Source organism: Macrobrachium nipponense, chromosome 13 (assembly GCF_015104395.2).
Source record: "Macrobrachium nipponense isolate FS-2020 chromosome 13, ASM1510439v2, whole genome shotgun sequence".
NCBI classification, from domain to species: domain Eukaryota; kingdom Metazoa; phylum Arthropoda; class Malacostraca; order Decapoda; family Palaemonidae; genus Macrobrachium; species Macrobrachium nipponense.
The window spans coordinates 66,985-90,000 of record NC_087206.1 but is presented as its reverse complement, the minus strand read 5'-3'; the positions used below and the strand labels follow the sequence as shown (position 1 = coordinate 90,000).

At 38.1% G+C, this 23,016-nt stretch overlaps 1 protein-coding gene across 9 annotated transcripts in view; it reads left to right on the top strand.

Annotated features, from left to right (window-relative positions):
• Positions 1–23,016, top strand: part of LOC135225578 (histone-lysine N-methyltransferase, H3 lysine-79 specific-like) — a 173,194-nt gene that overhangs the window by 117,236 nt on the left and 32,942 nt on the right. For all 9 annotated transcript variants that reach the window (XM_064264853.1, XM_064264851.1, XM_064264850.1 and 6 more), the window contains exons 4-8: positions 1–13; positions 12,264–12,404; positions 15,703–15,878; positions 16,913–17,190; positions 17,467–17,573. The exon at positions 1–13 is cut by the window's left edge and continues 51 nt beyond it. In XM_064264853.1, coding sequence (XP_064120923.1) covers positions 1–13; positions 12,264–12,404; positions 15,703–15,878; positions 16,913–17,190; positions 17,467–17,573 — 715 coding nt within the window. The remainder of the gene's footprint in view (positions 14–12,263; positions 12,405–15,702; positions 15,879–16,912; positions 17,191–17,466; positions 17,574–23,016) is intronic.

Genomic DNA, 23,016 nt, shown 5'->3' with positions numbered 1-23,016 from the left:
CATCCTTCAGCTGGTAAGGACATTTTAAAAGGATTCCTATGTATATTTTTTGATAGGACACTATCTTGTAAGACTTTGTGTCCTAAGAAATGAAATTCAAAAATCCACTCCTGCTATTCGATCGCTTTCGTCATTTTACTTCCTACTCTTGGGTTGTATAATGGAATGCAACATCAAAAACATTCAACAACAACAACATCCACCTTTTTCAAGAACAACAACAACAGCAACACAAACTTTGGTTGATTGATTGATTTCTTTAGGTTACTTGTCGACGCCTTTTAGCTCTCCTGTTTGGTTGTGTTAATTGCTATATATATAAGTTGACTGATGTGTTCTTCGTCTCCTTGTATAATGAGTGTGGAATGAATACAATGCAATGCATTGTATTCTGCGTATTTTATAAAGGTGCGTCTTTGGTTGTGATGAACAATGAAAAAACCCCGACGATTTTTTTCATCAAATATGTTTTTTTCCGTTCGAGAAGAAGAAGAGGAAGAAGAAGAAGCCGTCCGTCGCTCGTAGTGCTAAGTTTAAGTTTAGCAGAGAGAGAGAGAGAGAGAGAGAGAGAGAGAGAGAGAGAGAGAGAGAGAGAGACTCGCACTACGGAAGTTGGGTGTGGGCTTGGTTGGAGGAGAGGATGGAAGAGGGACGGGACCGGTTGGAAGGGGAGGGGGGTTTTAGGGGGGGGGAGGAGGAGGCTATACCCTTCAGTGTACCAGACGGGGGAGAGAGAGAGAGAGAGAGAGAGAGAGAGAGAGAGAGAGAGAGCCAACCAGCCCTTGCTACGATCAATACACTGCCTTGGCACTCCACCAATTCCCTCCGCCTACGCCGCCACAACACAGCAGCACACACCACAGACAAAATACGTGTGTGTGTTTGTGTGTTTTTCGTGTTGTCGTTGTCGTCTTGTCTTTGCTGGGAATGTACTGCTGCTGCTGCTGCTGTTGCTGTTGTTGTTATTGTTGTTGTCAAGGCTGTTTCTGCTTTTAATGCTAGGCGTCGTGAACTGTCGTCTTGTCGTCTACCCATCGAAATCTTCGTGTCTCCTGAACACGAAAGACGAGAAAAGGACGTCTTCAGAAATAGATGGCTATGACATATTATGTACACCTGCTGCCTTCCTTCACCCTCACTGTGCTGATTTTTTCCTCTCTCTCTCTCTCTCTCTCTCTCGAAGTTATTAAAAGCACCACGGACTACCACAACGCTACCCCCTGTGTCCTCCGCACGCCTCACGGACACGCAAACACGTCTTCGAAACATCACAATGTCTGCTACATAAGAGAACAACGATGATGATCCCAAGAACTCCCAACCTGATTGTACGAAAACAACTTCTGGACGCACGATGGTGGTCCCCATATGCTACGGCAGTCTGAAGAGGAATTCTGCATGATTTCCGCATACCTCTGCTGAAATGACAACCTCTCTCTCTCTCTCTCTCTCTCTCTCTCTCTCTCTCTCTCTCTCTCTCTCTCTCTCTCTCTCAAAGGTTACCTATAGGTGCGTAGCCTCGCTTTGCTGCAACGCATGTCGTCTGTCAGTTGATAGGGATCTATTTTAAAGGCGGCTCTAAAGTAGAGCTTCTTGTCGTCGTCTTGTTGTAATGTGGAAGTTGTGGATGATGCTGGTGTGGTTGTGCTTGTTGTTGTAAACTTTGTGTGTGTGTGAGAGAGATTTCCCCTACCACGATGTGCACGGGTATATGGTATTTATTCCTGCTACAGTCATACAAATGGCGTAGGATTCATGCACACGAACACACACTTAGGTATACTATATACATTACATATGCCATATCAGTACTTGCAAGTAAACCAGTTGTACTCGGTAATCTTGTGGGTTTCGTTTTTCCTATACATATATATATATATTTATGTATGTATGCACGTATCATTCATTCATTCATTCATTCATTCATTTTAGTGTGTGTTAATAAAATTGAATGCATGGAGAGAAATGGACAACGAAAACAATGTGGTAGATTATGACGTAATGACAAGGTAATGGGGGTAGATATGGACAGATACACCTGAACCACTCATTAACCTAAAGTAATGAGATCTCTGTCATTAGGTTCTCTGCTCAGGTGTCCTGGTGCAAGAATGCGACCACCTGATTCATACAGGTATCTGGGTGCGATTGCAAACGAGGATTGGGTCATGGCGAGGAAACGCAAGACACAGAATGGTTCAAGTGAGGAAGCAGACCATTCAAGTTTGACTGAAATGTCGAACCAACCCTCCTCCATAGAAATAAAGTGTGGGTGTTACATGGAAACGGAACGAGAATGGGAGCACCCGATTCCTACAGGTTATCTGTTGAACCAACTCTCGTTTATGGAAATAAAGTGGGGTGTTGAATGCAACTGGAAGAAATATTCGAAGCTTTTTGAGGTAAACTGTTGTAAGTGTAGTTGTGTGAAGCCGATGATGACGTGGAACTTGCCTGCACTGGGGTTCTTCCATTATTCAGCAATTGGCAGTAAACTGTTGTTTTATTCCAGAGGGCCATTCCATTGTGGGAGAATGTGGTATATATATAAATACATGGACATACTATTATATATACATACATGACACATGTCTATACATATATACGCACACAATTGCTTTCATTGGTCGTCAATATGTGCTCCTCACGATGATATACTTTGTACGGTAGTTAAAGATATTCACTCTATGAATTAATGCAAAACACAAGTCTCCCCCCATGTAAGGCACTGGGTGAGCTATTGATTGCCATCGTCGGGACATTTGCTCCCCCATAAATAATCCACCGTATAAAAGTAAAAATTAGCAATATTCACGTAGCTTGCAGTTACTTGTGATTTATCCCCGGACCACTCTGGGGGCTGCAAATATATATATTAATACATTCCCAGGGGCGATTGCGACATGAGGCGGAAAGAAGGAAGGAAGTAAAGAGAGAGAGAGAGAGAGAGAGAGAGAGAGAGAGAGAGAGAGAGAAGACGGAGAAAGGTTCCTCTAAAAAGGAGCTTTTTATTGTTTTTTTTTTTCTTTTTGCATCTTTTTATTGTGATTATTACAAAGGGTGACGAAATCCCTTTGAGGAGGGAGTTAGAACCGTGTGTGGAAGTTGCACGGTGGACACAGTAGGCAAAGTGCAAAAAAGGACGGGGAGGTCGACCGTGTATTTGTGTGTGTATGTGTGTATATGTGTATCGGAAGGGTAAACCAGGGTATTTTAGGGCCCTCCTGGGTAAAAGGTATACAGTGGATTGAAGAAGACACTTTCCCACACTGACACATCACAACCCCTTTCCATCTACCTCCCCCCCCCCCAGCCCTCTTTCCCCCTACAATAGGCTCCCCCCCCCCCCCCCCCCTTACTCTTTCACCAGCCTTTTCCTGTCTCTCTCTCTCTCCTTTCCCCAGTCGTGTCTGGTGCCCTTCCATGCTGTACCTCCCGTTGCTCTTCCTCACCCCTCCCCGCCACTGTCCCATCAATCCCGGCAGTGCCTGCGTATCATCATAACAGCAGATTCTAACGGAACCCAACCCCCCCCCCCCCTCTCTCTCTCTCTCTCTCTCTCTCTCTCTCTCTCTCTCTCTCTCTCTCTCTCTCTCCAACTTTTTTGTTATTGGTCTTTTTTTTTTTTTTTTTGTTTTTTTTTTTTTTTTTAGGTAGTACGCCATAGCCTGTTTCCATGTCAATCTTTGGTTTTAGTTCTATTTATTTCATTCTAGGAATAACATACCGGAAATATTGCTTATTGACAAATTGGGATTATTTAAAAAAGAAGTATTTTTGTCTCCACATTTGCGGAGATGTCGTCTTCAGTTGTTGTAGATGGGTACAAAATAACAAACTTTTTTCATCTCTATCTCTCTTTTCTTATATATGTGTGTGTATATATATATATATATATATATATATATATATATATATATATATATATATACACTTAACATTTATATACAAATGTTATTGTGCAGGAAAGACTACATATTTTCGAAAAATTATGTAAGAGAATGTCCATTTCTGCCTCTTCAGTGGCCATTCAGTCTGCACACACATGTATATATGTGTGGACACACACACACATATATACACACAACCCCAGAACCCACATATATATATATATATATATATAGATATAATATATATAGTAATTAATATACATAAATGAGAGAGAGAGAGAGAGAGAGAGAGAGAGAGAGAGAAATTGATAAAACTGTTTTTGAAGATTTCATATATTGTAGATACTACATAGACAACATATTTTACATGTGATATAATTTCGTTTATGGAACCCCCAAAGCCTTTGCATTACAGTTCCCCATGGCCATAAGTGACCCTACCTACTAATCTGAAAGCTAAACGGCGTCCGTAAGTCATAAATAACACACCATTGGGCATTGGGTATCCTCCTACCCTGGTTAGAGGAGGACTTTCTATTATGTAACACATCCCATCTTCCCCCCCATCTCTCTCTCAATTGAATCCCCTTGCAGTTGGGTGAGGGATCTTCCTCCTACCTCGTCATCGGCCACCTGTTGAACGAGACCGAATAACGTATCTATTCATTTTCATTACGGTCAGTCACTTGGCTGATCCAATTTCTGCCAGGATTGGTCTAGACCTGGAAGACGACCTCCCTTCATTTTTGTGGCGAATTGAACAAATATGTCGCCTCGCTCTACTGACCCTTTTTGCTTCATTTTGACGTTCGTGGATTTCGTAGAAAGCTACTACTAATTACTTCCTCCCAGAGGACTTTGTTCAGTTGCAACCAAGGGAGAAGTTCAAACTATTTTTATTATTATTATTATTATTATTATTATTATTATTATTATTAAAGACTTACAACCTTAAGATACATAAGAGTAGATTTACACAGTAAAAGTTATACATAAACAAAAAGAAAATTATTTACAATAAGAAACTTTTATAGCCTATTCATTTTTCAGAAGAAATAAAACAGATATTAGGACATGCATTACTACCTCAGGACTACAGTTCAACTTGTATTTTCAATATTTTACTTACATTTTTATTTGTTCATTGTTTTGTCAGTTTATCTGTTTTTTTTTTCTAATAAACTGATTTCTTCCTGTGTTCCCCATTACCTTCTGTTACTCTTTTCCAACGAACTCCATCGTATTCTTTGGAAACTTGAATTTAAAGTCAGTATGTATATACAGTGTAATGGTATATGTATGTATATACATAGTAAATTCAAGTACTATATTGATCTATAAAAAATGTAACTATATATTTGTTGATTCTGTACACAAATTACATATAGTGTATGTGTATTGTATTGTAAAATGAGCTTTAAAATGATTTTTTTTTAAATAAAAGATAAAATTTAAGTCAGTGGGTCTTCTATTGGGCGTTTCATATGAATAAGGTTCGTCTTCTGAAATAATAATAATAATAATAATAATAATAATCTAGAATTGGCATTTTCTTGTATGTATGATGAGATAGACCAATAACCCCCAAGACTCTCACAGTGGTTTAGGATTTTTGGAGTACTGGACAAAGAGGATGGGTGGAGGAGGGGTGGGGGGGGGGGGGTGATTGGAAACAACATAGGGGCAGAAAATTTGGCATGGAAGCTGTTTACGCGCTCCCAGATTGTGTGTGTGTTGATGAAGCTTGCGTATGCGTGGGGAAAGGGAGACGGGTAAAAAGGGTAGTGGGTTAGGAAAGTGTGACGGAAGCATTTCTCAAGGAACCCCCCCACCCCCTTCTCTTCTTCTCTCTTCCTTCCCTTGTCTGGGACACTTTTGGGACGGATTTTCCTAGTAGCTGCTCCTTTTTTTATATGCTCATCAAATCCTTTTATTTTTACTGGCCTTGCCATCATAAAAATTGTGGTTTTTTTATGGTACTGGGTAGGTGGGAGAAAATGGGTTCAGACGTGATACACTTGTTAGTCGTTTATTGAACGTTAAGGCTATTATAACCGATCTTTTTTTTATCATCTTTTTGGTATTTCGTTATTGGGAAGTCTTTTCTTGTATTGTCCCGTGCTTGTTTAGTATTCCGTTGATGTGATTTTTTAAGAATAAACATTTCCTGTACCTGAAGGTGTCCTGTTTCCTTTAATGTAATAATCTCCGTTGATGTGTCTGTGTCTATTTGGTTTTTCACCGAGGATGTTATGTCTACGGGAAGGAAGCGTTCCTGAAGGTGAAGTCTTGTCGCGAAACGTTGTTGTAAGTGTAAGGCGACTCGAGGTAACCAGCCTCTCGTCTTTCGAATTTATGCTCGTCTTGCATTTCGTTATCTCAGCCGTTGTGTGTGTGAACCTTATTGCATTCGCAATGCTTTTGTTATCATTGTTTCTTATTATTTCCCCCCAAGACATCGTACTTCCATGAGGTGTGTGTGTATTTTTCCATGGGAAGCCGGCTAGCAAAGTTCACGAACACGTTTGGCTTAGATGTTATAGCTTTTGAAAGGGTACGCGCATCATATGCTGCATATTATGAGCTGTTTGCTGTCAGGTACCTATTGCAAATGTGGCTTCTGCGGCGTTGCAAAGGGACATTTCCCTGCCTTTGGAATTTCCCCTCCATCGGCACCTCGTTCAGCATCAGAAACGGCTGTCTATCTTAAGATATGACGTTACAGGCCTATTGAAGTGGGTTACAGACTAAGCTTAGTACGTTAAAGGAAAATTATCCTGGCTATAGAAGGAGAGTAGGCGTTCAAGTTTTGGGGGTGTCCATTGGCAACACTGCAGTCGTGGGTCGGGAGGTTGCTATTCGCCGGCAGCAGCAGCAGCAGCAGCTGCGGCGTTGCCGATGTTGACGCTCCTCACGTGCTGTTCTGCACCGGATGGCATTCCGGCGTTGCCAAACGTTCATCGTCCGCCGCCCCTGGGAGCAGCGAGCTGCCTTTCTCTGGTGCTGCGGCCGCCTCCCTCCCACCACCTCAACCATCAGTGCTACTACTACTCTGCCTCCTCCCCTTCCTCCTCCTCCTCCTCTCTCTGCCACCACTATTGTTTATGTTGCTCCACTGCTAAGGCTATTTTAAGAACGTGATATATTCTCTCCGTAGTGGCAGGGGCTCGTATATTTCGGGCGTGCATTTTTATTCCCATATCGAGGCCTAAGGCACTTTGTTTTGTCTTGCAGCCGGATACGTACTAGAGAGAGAGAGAATCGTAGGCACTGGCATTTAGGAATGACGGTGATTCTGATAGCACCAAAAAGAATAAGAAGAAGAAAAGTAGCAAGGTTGAATTATGCGTTAATTCGTTCGATTTTCGTTGTTATCAAAGTGTACACAACTTGGGTTCAAAGGTTTGGCTTGTAGGTTATCGAACAGGAAATTGCGGTAACTTCTCTTGAATTTATGCACGAATCCAGAAAAGAATGAGATTATTGAACGGTGGGTTCGATTAGAGAGTTAATCCGTGTGGAATTTACTAAGTTTTGATACTTTTTTTTGTTTTGTTTTACCACTGATCATTGTAAATTTCATAATGTTGTAGTTTTAAAATTTGGGAATGGGAATGTATTTGCATTTCGCTGTTACAATGATAAAATTGAATGTCATCCGTAATGTATTGCAGAAAGTTGTATAACTGTCTTTAAAGTATTTAAATTAAACAATTCTTCACTATATGACAATTTTATCATTATATATATTATATATGTGTATATATTTATATATGGTATTACTTATTCTTACTATATTAGAAAAAATATCTAATATATGCAAAATATGCGTTAATACTTTAGGAACTATTTGTATTCCTTGTCGTATGGGAAGTAGGTCACAACGCATACAATGGGGGGTGATTGAATTCCTTCGCCTGGTGGGGATCACCGTAGGTGTTGTGGTTCATTAAAGTGGTACTTCACAGTACTTTTAGCCTAAACCTAAGTACTCCTGGTTTACCCTTGAGGTGGTTGGTTTACTTTACGATGGGTATTGTCCACTTGTCCAGCTAACCGTGGCTAAAGATAAGGCAGGCTTTTTTTTTTTGGTGTTAAGGCAAGGAGCTTGTCATAAATTTCAAAATCTCTTCTCCTCTCCTCTCTATCTCTCTACTCTCCTCTCTCTCTCTCTCTCTCTCTCTCTCTCTCTCTCTCTCTCGTTTGAAAGCAATGTTCTGGGATTCAAGTTCAAGGAGCAATGTGAAGACACGAAAGTTGGTACGATGCCAGGGGCGAGAGGTGTTAGACCAAGTCCGTTAACATTCAATAACTGATTTTTCCTTTGTGCATTTGCTGTTTTCCTGTTGCTTTTTTGCTGGAGCATGCCTCTCTCTCTCTCTCTCTCTCTCTCTCTCTCTCTCTCTCTCTCTCTCTCTCTCTCTCTCTCTCTCTCTCTACGTATGTAAATGTAACTTTTTTTTTTTCATCCGTAACCACTTCGTATCTCCCAAAATGTTATATATAGAAAAAACTAGAGAGATGGGATAATGGAAACAGGAAGTTCTTGAAGTGTTTTGAATTAGCCATCATTACCCGAAAACTCACATTTAATTCGTCCCAATAATCTTTCATTGTCTTAATTTGTCTTTTTCTTAAAAGACCTTTATCGTCCTATCTTAGCAGTGAGGATGGGTTTCTTTACTTATATAGCGGGAATACCTGTATCGCATCCTGTGGATTAACCGGGAGTATGTGGCTTTTTCTTAAACCATCTTCACTTATATCCCTTGATAGTTCATGGGTAAACCAGGTTTATTTACAAGTGTCCCACCCCCACTTTTTTTGCACTACTCGCTACAGGCCTTGACTTTCTGACATTTGGATTTAAACTCGGATGTCGAAGAGGATCCAATTTTTTTTATTTGCAAGTATTATGCGCTTCGTCTAACTGGAGGGTGGGTACATTCCACTATCTCTCTCTCTCTCTCTCTCTCTCTCTCTCTCACGCTGGAAACTGAGACAGACAGGTAGACATAATCGCATGGCGTGTGAGTCTAGGGCTCCGGTTGTTGTGCAGGAAGGGTTAAGAGAAGTTCAAGGTCTGCATTGTTTGAGTGACGCCACATATCACCCAAAATGCATCGTCACCCAGTAGTACTTACATACCTCCTCCCCCCCTTCCTCACCCACCAATCCTAAAGCCTCCCTCTCCCTACCACCGCTCCTCCCCCCACCCATCTTTTTCTCACAATTCTCCTGCTTCGGTAAGTCTATGACTCGTTGGTTTTGTGCGCGTTCTTTTTTTTTTTTTTTTTTTTTTTATACTCATTAACTTGTAGGGTACGTTTTTGGGAGTCACTTCTCTCTCTCTCTCTCTCTCTCTCTCTCTCTCTCTTTACACTGAGGTACAGTAGGCCGATTCATTGTTTAATACATGAAAGTGGTTTTCGATAGGCCGAAAATTGTTTCTGTGTAAACAGAGTTAGTTGGCCTTATGTCAGCACGGACTCTTGTTTCAAGAGCAGAAGCCAATATTCAACAAGTATTTGTATTTCCCATTGGGTACGAATTTGTAACAAGAATATTGAATTTGAAAATTCAAATATTTCACAGCGAGTTTATGGTAATACAATTAGCAATAAGTCAATAACTTTCGTCGAGAATATCAAGATAGCATAACGAACTATAATGTATGTATGTATATTACTTAAAATATGCGTTCATACGCTCACAGACTTACACAAAAATACGTCATACGCCCGTATGAATCCCATGTATGCGTTGGTGATTTATAAGAAGAGCTTGCTGAGAGAGAGAGAGAGAGAGAGAGAGAGAGAGAGAGAGAGAGAGAGAGAGAGAGAGAGAGAGAGAGAGAGAGAGAGGCCCGAGGGGCAGGTCCCCTTTAAGTTCTCATCGGAGCGGCGTTCCTTGCGTCAACCTGGAACTCTCTCTCTCTCTCTCTCTCTCTCTCTCTCTCTCTCTCTCTCTCTCTCTCTCTCTCTGACGTATACGCCTGCTGCTGCTGCAATACTAAATATATCTTCTCGTGTGATTATGATGTTTCCATGGTGTGCGTGCTTTCTGTTTTATTTTTATTTTTTTTTAGCCGCTTCCTATTTGTTGTATTGGAATGTTCAGGAAAACGTAATGATTAGTTTTACGTCCAAAGGGAAGGCAGTCGATGGAAAATACGTGGAAGGGGGAGTCCATCTGACTTGATTGAAATTTTAAGGGGAATTTTCCGCTTCAGATTAGGAGTCTCAAATAAATAAATAAATAAAAGGAATTTCCCTGGTTAATTTCTTTGCCAGTTTTTGTGTCATACATTCCGTCCTCCATTTTCTTGAATTAAGCAGTCAGATGAGATCTTAGGAGAATGTGTTTTGGGGTAGGGGGAGTGGGTGGTATCTGTGGGTATCGATCCTTCCCAGGTACGGACGCTGATCTCACGGATGTACCCGAAATCCCAAGATTTCCCCAACCGCCTTCTTTTTTTTCCTCCATCTTTCCCCTTTCCCCTTTCGAACGGGATCTGGTGAGGGCGTAGTAAGCATCTGGCTTGGTCCCACCCCCCTTCTCCTCTCCCCTCCCTCCCTCCCTCCCTCCCTCCCGTGTAGCGGTCATGTCATTATTAACAGTTGTATTAAAGTGTGAGTGTCCATGGAGGTTCCTGCAGCAGGACTAGGAACCTAGCACTACTCCTCCACTCCCTGGGCGATATAGAGCAGTAGGGGAGAGAGAGAGAGAGTGAGAGAGTGTGCAGGATTGGCTATAGATTTCTACAGCTCTTGTTTGTCACTTTTTTTATATCTTTTTTGCTTGATTACAACGGTTTGTCCTGAACATTTTTGTTTTGTGACAGGAAGAGGCTAGGCTATAACTGTCACCTGTCATTTCCTTTATTTCTCTTAGTGTGACATGATGAGGAAGTAGTAATGGGTTTGGCCCCATTTAGCTTTTTCATCATTGTTTACTTTTTTTTTTTTTTTTTTTTTTTTTTTTTTTTTTTTTTTTCTTTTTTTTTTTTTTTTTTTTTGCAGTGTGGTCTGTTTTGTTTTCCTCTATTAGGGATATTTTCATAGTAGGTGTTATATGGTGATCTATGAAGTTCAGTATTTAATGTAGGCATTGTAGCCCTTTAAGTTGTAAATTTAATGAAGATTATAAAGAACTGTCACTTTCTTTAAAATCAAGTCCTTTTCTTGAGTGCTGTTTACTGTAGCGTCTGTTACAGCACACAGTTCTCGAATGAGAAAAGATTTTCGTGTCTGTGTCCAGAAATTTGTTTCCAGACATTTAGTCGTGCACGTCAAGCCACACGAGCTGAAATAAAAGTTAAAATGACAAGAGCATCCTTTGTGAATGGAAGCTGATTCATGGAGTTTTCTTTTACTCATATTGTTCTGCAGTTAGCTATTTTCAATCTCTTTAAATAACGCCAAGAAAGAGGTGGTTTGTAGTTTCGTGTAAAATCTGGATTTGCAGGAATTTATGTGGTTTATCTTCATGCTGTGATGATTAACACTAGCATCTAGTGAAATTGAGATTTGTTAAAACATAAGATGATGCATTTGTTGCCTAGATATGATTTGTTCAATGCATTTTGTCTATGGGAGAAGTATACATATATATTTTTTAAGTTCTGTGTGAGTTTTTTTTTAAGGTTTCTCAATTGAGGTCAGTTCCTATTCGACATTCCTACGTTATATATTCAAACATGTCATATTTTGCCTTGCAAAGTCATATTTTTGACTAGTGCTACTACTACTTTCAACCTTATTAGTCCCACTGTATAGCAGGGTCGGCTGCTTGAGTCAGCTTTCTCTATCTGTTTCTATTCCTTGCATCTTCTTCTTCTTCTTCTTCTTCTTCTTCTTCTTCTTCTTCTTCGTTCTTCTTCTTCTTTCCCCCCCCCCCCCCCCAAAGTCCCACCTCACCCATATTCCTCCTCACCACATCCACCTCTAATCTTCTGACTTCCCACTCCCTCCCCATCCCCCAGAGAGGGGTATTGCCGTCAGTGGACTTCATTACTCTAGGTTCTTTGCAGCGTGACTTCAGCCCCTAGCTGCAACCGCTTTCGTTCTGTTTACTGTACCTCCTTTCATATTCTCTTCCTTCATCTTACTTTCCACCCTCTCCTAACACTTGATTCATAGTGCAACTGCTTTGAGGTTTTCCTCCTGCTACACCTCTCATACCTTTTACTGTCAGTTTCCATTTCAGCACTTAATGACCTCATAGGTCCCAGTGCTTGCCCTTTGGCCTAAATTCTGTATTCAGTTCAACTCAACTCCTCATCCCCCCATTACTGGCATGTTCTCCTGTACCGTACATGTACCATACATTCTTCTTATATCCCTCTTTGTAACTGCCATTTTTTAATTTCAGGAGAAAGGAACCAGCCTCCCTGCCACCCGCCTCAACAAGCGACCATCCCGTGCGATGCTAAAGCACATCATAACCCAAATTTACAACCATGCTGTCGTTGATCCTGATAAACTCAATCAGTACGAACCTTTCTCACCAGAGGTAATAGAATTTATATGCTTTTTGAACTACTTCTTGCCTTGAAATTTTTTGTACCTACACATTGGAGTCATTGTGGGGAATCAGACATGCAGTTTTATTGCTAGACCTCAAAGACTTAGGAAGGATAATGAGTTAGTTATTAGTGCAAAATTGTATTGCTTAAACTCAAAGAATAATAAAAAAAACAAAAACAAAAGTATAGTGAGTATGTGTTAATCTTGTGAGGCCACTTATTTTGTTTTTTTCCTTCATGTGTGTGTGTGTGTGTGTGTGTGTATGTGTAATATTATATATATATATATATAATATAATATATATATATATATATATATATATATCTTATTATATATATAGATATAATATATATATATATATATATATATATATATAGATTATTAATATCTAATATATAAATATATATATTATTATTAGTACATATAAATATACAGGCGGTCCCCGGGTTACGACGGTTCCGGCTTACGACGTTCCGAGGTTACGACGTTCCGAGGTTACGACGCTTTTTCTTAAATATTCAATGGAAAAATCCGTCCTGGGTTACGACGCTTGTTCCGAGGTTACGACGCTGACGCTTCCGACGCTCCGAGTTAACGACGCTTTTAAAAAACGCATACTATGATAAAAATCCTTTATAGTTTAGCACAGTATATTAATAAAAATAAGTTTCTGGTTAGATTACAACAAAAATTTTGAGATTATGATGATTTTCGACACTTTTTATGTTGTATTTTTCTGTTGTATTTTTCTATGTTTTTTAGTGACGCCTCATATGCGGAACTAGTTTCCGAGCGAATGAATACATACTAGTTTACATATAACAGTCCAAAAGCGCAAATAATGAAAAAATCATTGCTTGTTTCCAGTAATAATAACAAAACGAAGTTTCTGGTTAGATTACAACGCAATTCCAAGTATCCCAAAGAGAGACATTATCCAGTATTTGCTCAGAGAGAGAGAGAGAGAGAGAGAGAGAGAGAGAGAGAGAGAGAGAGAGAGAGAGAGGAGAGAGAGGCGTCTTCCGACGCTCCGAGTTAACGAACGCTTTTAAAAAAACGCATACTATGATAAAAATCCTTTATAGTTTAGCACAGTATATTAATAAAAATAAGTTTCTGGTTAGATTACAACAAAAATTTTGAGATTATGATGATTTTCGACACTTTTTATGTTGTATTTTTCTATGTTTTTTAGTGACGCCTCATATGCGGAACTAGTTTCCGAGCGAATGAATACATACTAGTTTACATATAACAGTCCAAAAGCGCAAATAATGAAAAAATCATTGCTTGTTTCCAGTAATAATAACAAAACGAAGTTTCTGGTTAGATTACAACGCAAATTCCAAGTATCCAAAGAGAGACATTATCCAGTAATTTGATCAGAGAGAGAGAGAGAGAGAGAGAGAGAGAGAGAGAGAGAGAGAGAGGAGAGAGAGAGAGAGAGAGAGAGGCGTCTTCGACGCTCCGAGTAAGGACAGAGAAGTGTTCGTTCGTTAAACGGCCTCTGACTCATGCCAGTAAATGTTTTGTTGATACTAATAATATAAGCCTATTTAAAAGATAGTTTACCTTTAATTAGTCTATATGATACGTAAATAGTAATCAACTGTTCTTGTAGCCCTCAATATTTGGCAAAATCGAAGTATCCAAAGAGAGACATTATCCAGTACGTAATTTGATAGAGAGAACAGAGAGAGAGAGAGAGAGAGAGAGAGAGAGATAGAGAGAGAGAGAGAGAGAGAGAGAGAGAGAGAGCAGAGAGAGAGAGAGAGAGAGAGAGAGAGAGACGCTTTGGCAACAATGGTCTCGGGGGTTTTTATAGCTTCCTTCTGCTTGATGATCGTGGATATGTAGAAGGATTTCGACCATACTCGTTTGCCAAATCGACGATACGAACGCCACGTTCATGCTTTGCTATAATTTCATGTTTTGCTTCCATCGAAATAATTTTCTTGGGTTTTTTTCTTATCACCTGCTTTGTCTTTAGCTTTGAGACCCATGGTTAATAAGAAATAGACAAAATAACACGAAAAATAGGCGCAAATACAACGAACTAAACAACGACGTGTTAACATGCAGCACCAACAAACAAACAGACTGAACGCCATTTATCGGTCGCCTATACAACTAACACTCATCGCAAAATCGTATCTCAAATATTTCGTTGTATATCAAAGCTTGTATTTTCGCAAATTTTCTGTTATATCTCAAAACATTCGTATATTAGGGCAATCGTATGTCAAGTTTCCAATGTAATTTGATCAGGAGAGAGAAGAGAGGAAGAGAGGGGAGGAACGAGAGAGAGAAGGAGAGACGCTTTGGCAACAATGGTCTCGGGGATTGACGTAACGTTTATTTTCTGAACAGATAGGACAGAGAAGTGTTCGTTTCATTAAACTTGGCCTCTGACTCATGGCAGGAAATGTTTTGTTGATACTAATATATAAGCCTATTTAAAGATACATTTACTTTAATTAGTCTATATGATACGTAATAGTAATCAGCTGTTCTTGTAGCCCTCAAGATTTTGCAAAATCACTCCAGGTTGTACATAAAACTTCAAGAATGTAGTGTCACCAGAGGATTACAATAGTTTTTACCTTCAAGAACCAGCATTCTTTTATGAAAATAACTCCAGGTTGTACATAAAACTACAGGAAACGACATGTAGTGTAACCAAAGGATTACAAGTAAGGTTTTTATAAACTTTTTATTAGTTTAAGACATATTTCCCAAGCGTCGTTCCGGCTTACGACGATTTTCGGCTTACGACGCGTCTCAAGAACGGAACCCCCGTCGTAACCCGGGGGAACGCCTGTATATATATATATATATAAATATATATTCATATATATATATATATATATCTATATATATGTGTGTGTGTGTGTGTGTGTGTGTGTGTGTGTGTGTGTGTGAGTGAAAGATAATGAGTTAGTTTTTAGTGCAGAATTTTATTGCATGATCTGGAAAAAAAAAAAGACCAATAAGTAAGTTTTAAACTTGTAAGAGCATTTTATTTTGTTTTTTCCTGTGAGAGCATTTATGTATGTACATATACCTATGTGTGTGTGAATTTATATATGCATTTATATAATTTTAGATTTTCTTCATCCATAAGAATAAAGGAAATCCACAATTATATATGAACTTATTTTGTTTTCTGTCACAGAAAGCTCTCGAAATCTTTGATCAGTTGGGCTCCTGCGCATTTTCTTCGCCCATTCAGAGACCATAGGAGAATGATATAATAGTGACTATTTCTTTTCCTCCCTGGACAGGTGTACGGCGAAACTTCTTTCGAGTTGATTTGCCAGATGATTGATCAGATCCATATCACGGAAGACGACACTTTTGTAGATTTGGGGTCCGGTGTTGGCCAGGTGGTGCTGCAGATGGCAGCTTTAACGCCATGCAAGATCTGCATCGGTATAGAAAAGGCCGACACCCCGTGCAGGTACGGTCTGGTGTTCATGTATCTATCCAGTGCTTTTGGCTTCAACTCTTCATTTGTACAATGAGCTGAAATTCAACGTCTGTCACTCGATGAAATTTCTACCGTTGAATTGAACAAAAATTGTCGTTTGCAACTAGATGAAAAATTGTAAAGGCAGAAATTCTTCTAGATGCATACTGTACCGGAAGTTTGCCAACTGTCAAGTATTGTTTTGCAACCCAGGCTTCATTTCTTGTAAAATAATTGCTTACTATTATTTGCGTATGCAAACATTTTATGGAGTGGTTTGTAATAGTTAACGAGATACATGAGGGACTTTACCTATTTTGGCAGCAGACAGCCTTCTTCATATATGTATTGAATAGAGGACAGTCATCTTGAAGAGCATGGCCTTTTTTCTCATTAAATATGAGCTGCTTTGTAGTTTACAGTGGCTACTATTTTTCTTGTATTAGGACTTACATTCCTTGAGAACTCCCAGAATTAAGTTTCATGAGCAAGATTTAAGATTCCCATATAAAAAACATTTTGATCCACACAGTAATAACATATGTAGAATCTAATGGTAACTTTTTACTAGATACATATGTAGTATTTATAAGCCCCAATGCCCTCTTAACTTCTCGATTTCTTCACATTTTGGAAATGCTTGTCACTACGAAGTCAGAACCAAATGAAGATAAATGAAGACATACTGGTTCCCGGCTGAGACTCGATCTCGAGTCGGTGAATCAGCACGAGGTAACGATAATTTACTTGCCACGAAGAAAGTTATAAGTATTCCTGCTCATACGTACTTGTATCTGTCGAATTCAGATACATTTACTGGAGCTGGAATAGACCCACCTTCACCATTATTGCCAAGTATTTATAGATTCATTGCGTTTTAGGCTTAAATATATACGTAGAATTTTATGGTCACTTTTTACCCGATACGTATTTAGTATTTATAAGCCAGAATAGCCTCATAACTTCTTAATTTCTTTATAGTGTGTATTTTGGAAACACTAGTCACATCCATCCTTCTCTTACAGGTATGCCATGGAAATGGACCGTCTTTACAACAAGTGGATGAGATGGTATGGCAAAAAACACAGTGAATACAAGTTACTTAAAGGCGATTTCCTGAAGAAAGAACATCGTGAAGCCATCACTGGGTCTTCCATTGTTTTTGTTAATAACTTTGCTTTCGGCCCCAACGTTGACCACATGTTGAAGGAAGTCTTTGCCGACCTTAAAGATGGTGCCCGCATTGTCTCTTCAAAATCCTTTTGTCCGCTTAATTTCAGAATAACCGATAGAAACCTTAGTGGTACGTCAGTTGCTGCTGCTTTCCATTCTGTCAAAATAATATATTAGATATGCCCTGAATGATATAATACTACATATTGTTATAATAATACTACATACTATTGTTATAAAGTGAAAACTTTTGTCTTCTTAGCAGGTACTGATGCTAAACTATTGTATTTCCTATTTAGTTTCATTACTTTTAATGCTAACATTACTTGTCAGATCTTAAGAAAATTATATAACCACTTTCAAGGTGAGTTTCTAATTGTAGTCCACCATACCGGATTTCTTACAGATATTGGAACCATAATGCATGTGTCGGAGTTATCGCCACTGAAGGGCTCAGTATCTTGGACAGGCAAACCTGTCTCGTACTTCCTTCACATAATTGACCGTACAAAGGTAAATGATTGGCTCTAGAAAGAGTTGGTTTTCTTCTGTGCATGCAAGAGTGTATTCAACAGATTTGTAGTGTTGAACACTTGTATATCTGAAATATACCACCTTTCTATATACTATAATCATTTGAAAAAGATTCTCAAACATCCTTCAAACTTTGCTATCCTCTTGGGGTCATTATTTCCATCTCTTTGCTCTCATGCTTACTAACCTTGATTCCCAGTAATTGCACAGGGAGCTTTTATGTAATATTGAGCCTTTGAAATGTCATTTTGGGGTCATAAATTTGTCTAGGAAGTTCTCTCATTAATACCGCATTTGGTACTTTTTCTCTCGTTTGGTTGGAACCTTTTCATTTTTGTTTTTCTTTTTACAAGTGTGAATTTCTTTTGGGAATGTGGAAAATATTTGTGGGATTTAATTTTTGCAAATTATTTTGTGAAAAATATATTTCTTAGAAAACAGATCAACTTTAAAAGTTTTCATAACTTGACTCACAAGTGAAAACTGAGGATATTAGTCTTTGAATAGGTTGGCATTTTCATTATGAGCCAAAGCCTTTACTGTACTTTTTTATTGGATGGTTTGCGTGCATTCAACTTCTATAAAATGCAGTCTTGTGAGACAATTAGATTCCTGGTTTTATATTGGTTTGTTGCTGTGGGAATGTTGCTGGTACTTTCATGAAAGAGTTAGTTTCAAATGGGCTTGTATGTGTGTTAATTGCTATTTATTTGTTTATATTTGCAGAGTGCAATTTCATAATTTTTTTAAATTTTCAACACTGACGAGAAACGGTAGTTGGGAGGGGATTGATGAAATCTGCTATATTAGTTTATGTTCAGAGTGCATCATGGTTCAAAATAGAATGTTGTTGTTACCTGTCATAATCCTTGTTGCAGTGTTGTAAATAAAGTTTTGTGGTGGATAATTTGCAGTTGCATTAGGCTGTTGCACTGCTGAATTTTAACATGATCACATGGGAAATGAGTTATAGATACGTACAGCATTTCTTGATTGTGATTGCGGTGCTTGTTAATGTTGAGCAAAATTTTTACAGAGGTGTTTTATCATTCATCTCAAATAGAACTGCCAAAGAAAATTGCAAGCACAATGTTTTCAAGGAGTTGGAAGTGAAAAAAGGAACAGTTTGAGCAGAGGAAGTGAGAGCACTTGTATAGGATGCAAATTTGGTCCATAACTTAATTCTACCACAAGTGATTTCAATAGGAGGATTTACATGCTTGGTTCTGATTCATTAATTTGCTGTGTGATAAAAGGATAGGTTCCTGTCACGGTCACACTGGTCCAGTTCTTGCTGAGTGCATGTAATGTATAGTTTCTTATACATTGCTAGTTACACACATACTATTCAAGGGAATGAATGTGGTAATTTCCCAGAAAACCAACCAGTAGTTTTCCTCTTCACATCATAATAGGTACTGAAAAAACTATAGATATTTATTGGTTCAATATATGAAATCTTGTTCTTGTACACTACCAGTTAAAATAGTATTAATAATGGTGCAGTTGCCTTTAGTTTCAGCAGCCCAAGATATGAAATTGACCGTAGAGTAATACTGTTAAGCAAGGGTCAATCAAATTTGATATCTTCTCAAGAAGAATCTCCTATTTATGGCTGCCTTATATCAATGAGTTATATTCATTTTCTTGTAGATACAACGTCAAAATCATAATATTCTGAAGTCCTGTGAATGTATGGATTACTGTTAAATTCGTAGATGTTTCCCCTAAATAAATTTTATTTTTTCCCTTATAAAGAAGTTCATTTGTGGACCGTGACATGACATTTTTCTTTGCCTTATTTCTGCTCATCCATTTATGTTGGTCTTGGCACACACAGTATGGCATTTCACAGATTTATCAAGTGCCAGATACCTGCAACCTTTAAGGTCAGGTGTTGCAGCATTCATTATTGTATTCTTTTGCTTGTAGAGTATATTGTGTGAACTCCTAAGCTTTCTGCCTAGGCATGCTCTGTGCAATGCTTTCATGTCTTTTTGAAGTAACAATTTTCTTGGTCACTGCCACTTAAGGTTATTTGTTATCCTGGTTAAGTGATCTAAATATTTACAGTAGTATTTTGTAAAAAGAGACAGTTATTAGAATAACTCAGTGCCTCTACAGTTATCAGCTGTCTTGTTCCTTTGCTGTTATATTTCATTACACTAGTAGCCTCCCAATGATAGCTGTCTTTATTTTAGGCCTTACTGAAGCCATTACCATTTGTTAAGCATTAAGTCATATTCTTGAAAGCTTCCTAAAAAGGAATTTTGTTTCCAGTAAAATTGTTTAATAAAATTATGATTTAGGCCAGATTTCTTTTATTTCTATTTGAAAGGGTGGACTAACTCCCTCTGAGTATGAATCTTTACTCTTGTAAAGACATGCATGCGGCTTTCATTGTCATCTGTCTGGAATTTTAGAATAATATTAATGATGATTTTTTTTTTCTTTTTATGTCTGAGACCCATTTTCTTTCTCAGGTATATAGTATTTCTGTTGTAGGCATATGCTATGCAGTATGTTTACTGCTTGAGGACTGGCATTTGTTTTTGTTCCTAATTGGTAGAAATTATGCTAGATCACAAGTCTACATAGCGTATACTTGTTGTGACTGACATTGATGATCTTCGAAATTTTATGAGAACCCAGTTTAATGGTCATGGTTTTTGGGATGATATGCTCTGAATAACTACATTGTCAGGTACTCAGGTCGGATCTTGACCACGGTGATGTTCGTAAGATTGTGTATGCGTTTAATATTGGGTGATCATGCAATTTTTGAACAAGTTCATATATTTATGCTCTTGAAGAATACTGTCCTATTATGTTCCAGTATCGTTGCACGTTGCAACTATTTGAAGTACTGTAGATGCTTCAGAAAAGTAAGTGATATAGGTAATACAATGTTTTTATGGAAATACTCTCACAATTTGTCATCAGTAAGAAGAAATTTTGTCATCAAGATTCATGGACTTACTGGACAGAGCTTAAGGAGAAGTAAATGGCTTCTAAATGCTCTGCATCATATCTTGAAATTCTGTAATATGATTACTTTGTGTACTTGTAGGTTGTAGATTTAAAACTGCCATCCAGCTTGTTACAAGCTGCTGCAATTGATGACTTTGAAGGTACAAAGCTTCTAAGTTTTTATCAACAATCGTAACCAAATTTCGTGAGTTCCAGAAGTTATAAATGACCTCAGAAAAATTTAGTTAGCATATTTTTTAAGAAGAACAATAAGGGTGTGTGAATGCTGTTTTTTGCTTCTACATATCCACAAAAACTTATCAAGTTTTAATTTTTGGTAAATTTACCACAGAGCTGGGGAATCATTCTCAGATAGTCCTCCTTGATTACTTGGAGTAACATTGCCTAACTTACAGAAAAAATTAAGGAATGCCAAACTTATGGAAAAAATTAAGGAAAAATGGGTGCTGTGTTATGATGGATGCTTTATACATTTTGTTAAGGCCTGCATGATTGTTGATGATATTTGCCTAAATATTTACCAGCAGAAGAATTGTTTATGGCTTCTATTTGAATTAATATGTTCTCATAAATTTTTCACGGGGACAGAAGTTTCAGTCAAGAATTGAGATGTATTCAGCCACCTGAAAATTCAGAAGTTATCTTTTGAAATTTAACTCATTTTTAATAAAAATGGTCTTGGTTATCTTTGATCTAATGGCACTAGTCAACAATTGGACAGAGGAATACCTAATTCAAGGGCATATAGGAGCCAGGAAATTAGAGGCCAGGTTTTTTTGAGTGTCAGCTATCCAGCTAAAAACTTTTTGTGTTGACTGCATACTGCTGATGTTGTAGTGGTTGTGCACAGTTATCATAATGTTTTCTTTTTTGCCAACATTTGGTTTCTTTTTTTTTAAACAGATATCTGGTAATACAATGGAGAATTATTGGTCATAGATCATGATTAAGTAGTAATATACTATGGACAAATATGTGGGAACTTAAGAGGGACCTTTTGTCATAGGCTTTATCAAGTGCAGTAATGATGTATGCACGTAGTATATGCCATTTCCTCTAGTAATGCTGTTTAGTTCAGGTAGACCAGATAAAGGTGAATCTTAGCAATGACACGGATGATATGCTCCCCTTTAGTGTTGGACTTAGTTGTTGATAAAACCACAGGATTAGTTGTTGATAAAACCCACTTGTAGTCACATTTCTAGGCTCGCATATTTTGGGGAAAATGAATGAAGGAATATTAAAGAATTTGAATAGCTAAGTAGAAAGTAATCACAGGAAGCAAGTGAAAATATAGAGACAGAGGTGGAACTACTGAAGTGACAATGAAAGAGTCTTCAGGTTTGTCCAGAGTCAGCTACGGAAGTCTCAGATAGGGGATGCAGTTTTCAGAAGTGTAGAATTATTTGACATTTTCTGTATATGTCATGTTTCATAACATGTTTTTGGACAACTTACAAGTAAAAAAAAAAAAGCTAAGATTTATGACGATATTTTTTCATTGTGCAATATTTTCATTATGTTTGTTTCAAGTGCTTCATAATAATGATAGCTAATTTTTTTTTATCCTGTCTTAGGCCTTCATAAAATGACTTGCAATTTAAAGTGAACCTCATTGTGACTTGACTCTCTGCCTGCTTTCCATCTGGTCTGTGCCCTTTATCTATGGTCTCTCTGAGCCCTTTCACTGGTTGATGATGTCCTTTTTCCTTATTCTTGGGTCCTCTTCACATATTGATGCTGCCCTTTCTTCAGAATCTTAGGCCTTTACATAGGCTGATATTCTGCTACTTCAATATGCATTGTTCTCTTCACTGTCTACCACTCAGTTCACATGAACCTGAACTCTTGGGTCTTTTGGATGTCAGTCCCATTTTCAGTCTTTTGAACACCAAATTTCTTAGGTGCTTCCTCATATGTAATATAATCTCTACTCCTTATCGTACAAGAGTCCCATGTCTGGCACGCAGCATCAAGTAGTACTGTGGTAGGTTTTTTGCATTTGTCAAAGAGTTTTTCAATGTTTGCTATCAGGATACTTTGTACTTATCAATGGTTCACTCATCTCCTATGTTTTCCACAATGCTGCTGGCTTCTTTTTTAGTGTTTTTTTTTATGTCTGTATTACATAATACAGTAGTTGAAATGGGTAACATCATCAGTTAGTTTTTTTATCTACTACTTTAAAAGTGTTGATTCATGGAATTTTGACTCTTACTGTATTTTGTTGGTTTTCCAACATCATCTTTACATACAGTTTATGTATGGGGCTGTTTCTGTGAGTGTTGGATGTAACTTATAATTGGAGTTTGGTGCAGACTTGTATAGTGTAGCCATGTAGAAATTATTTTAATGCTTCAAGTTTCTTGATTGTGGAACATCAGTAGCTTCAAATACTTTATGTACTTATTACCATGGATGCGATCTTGCA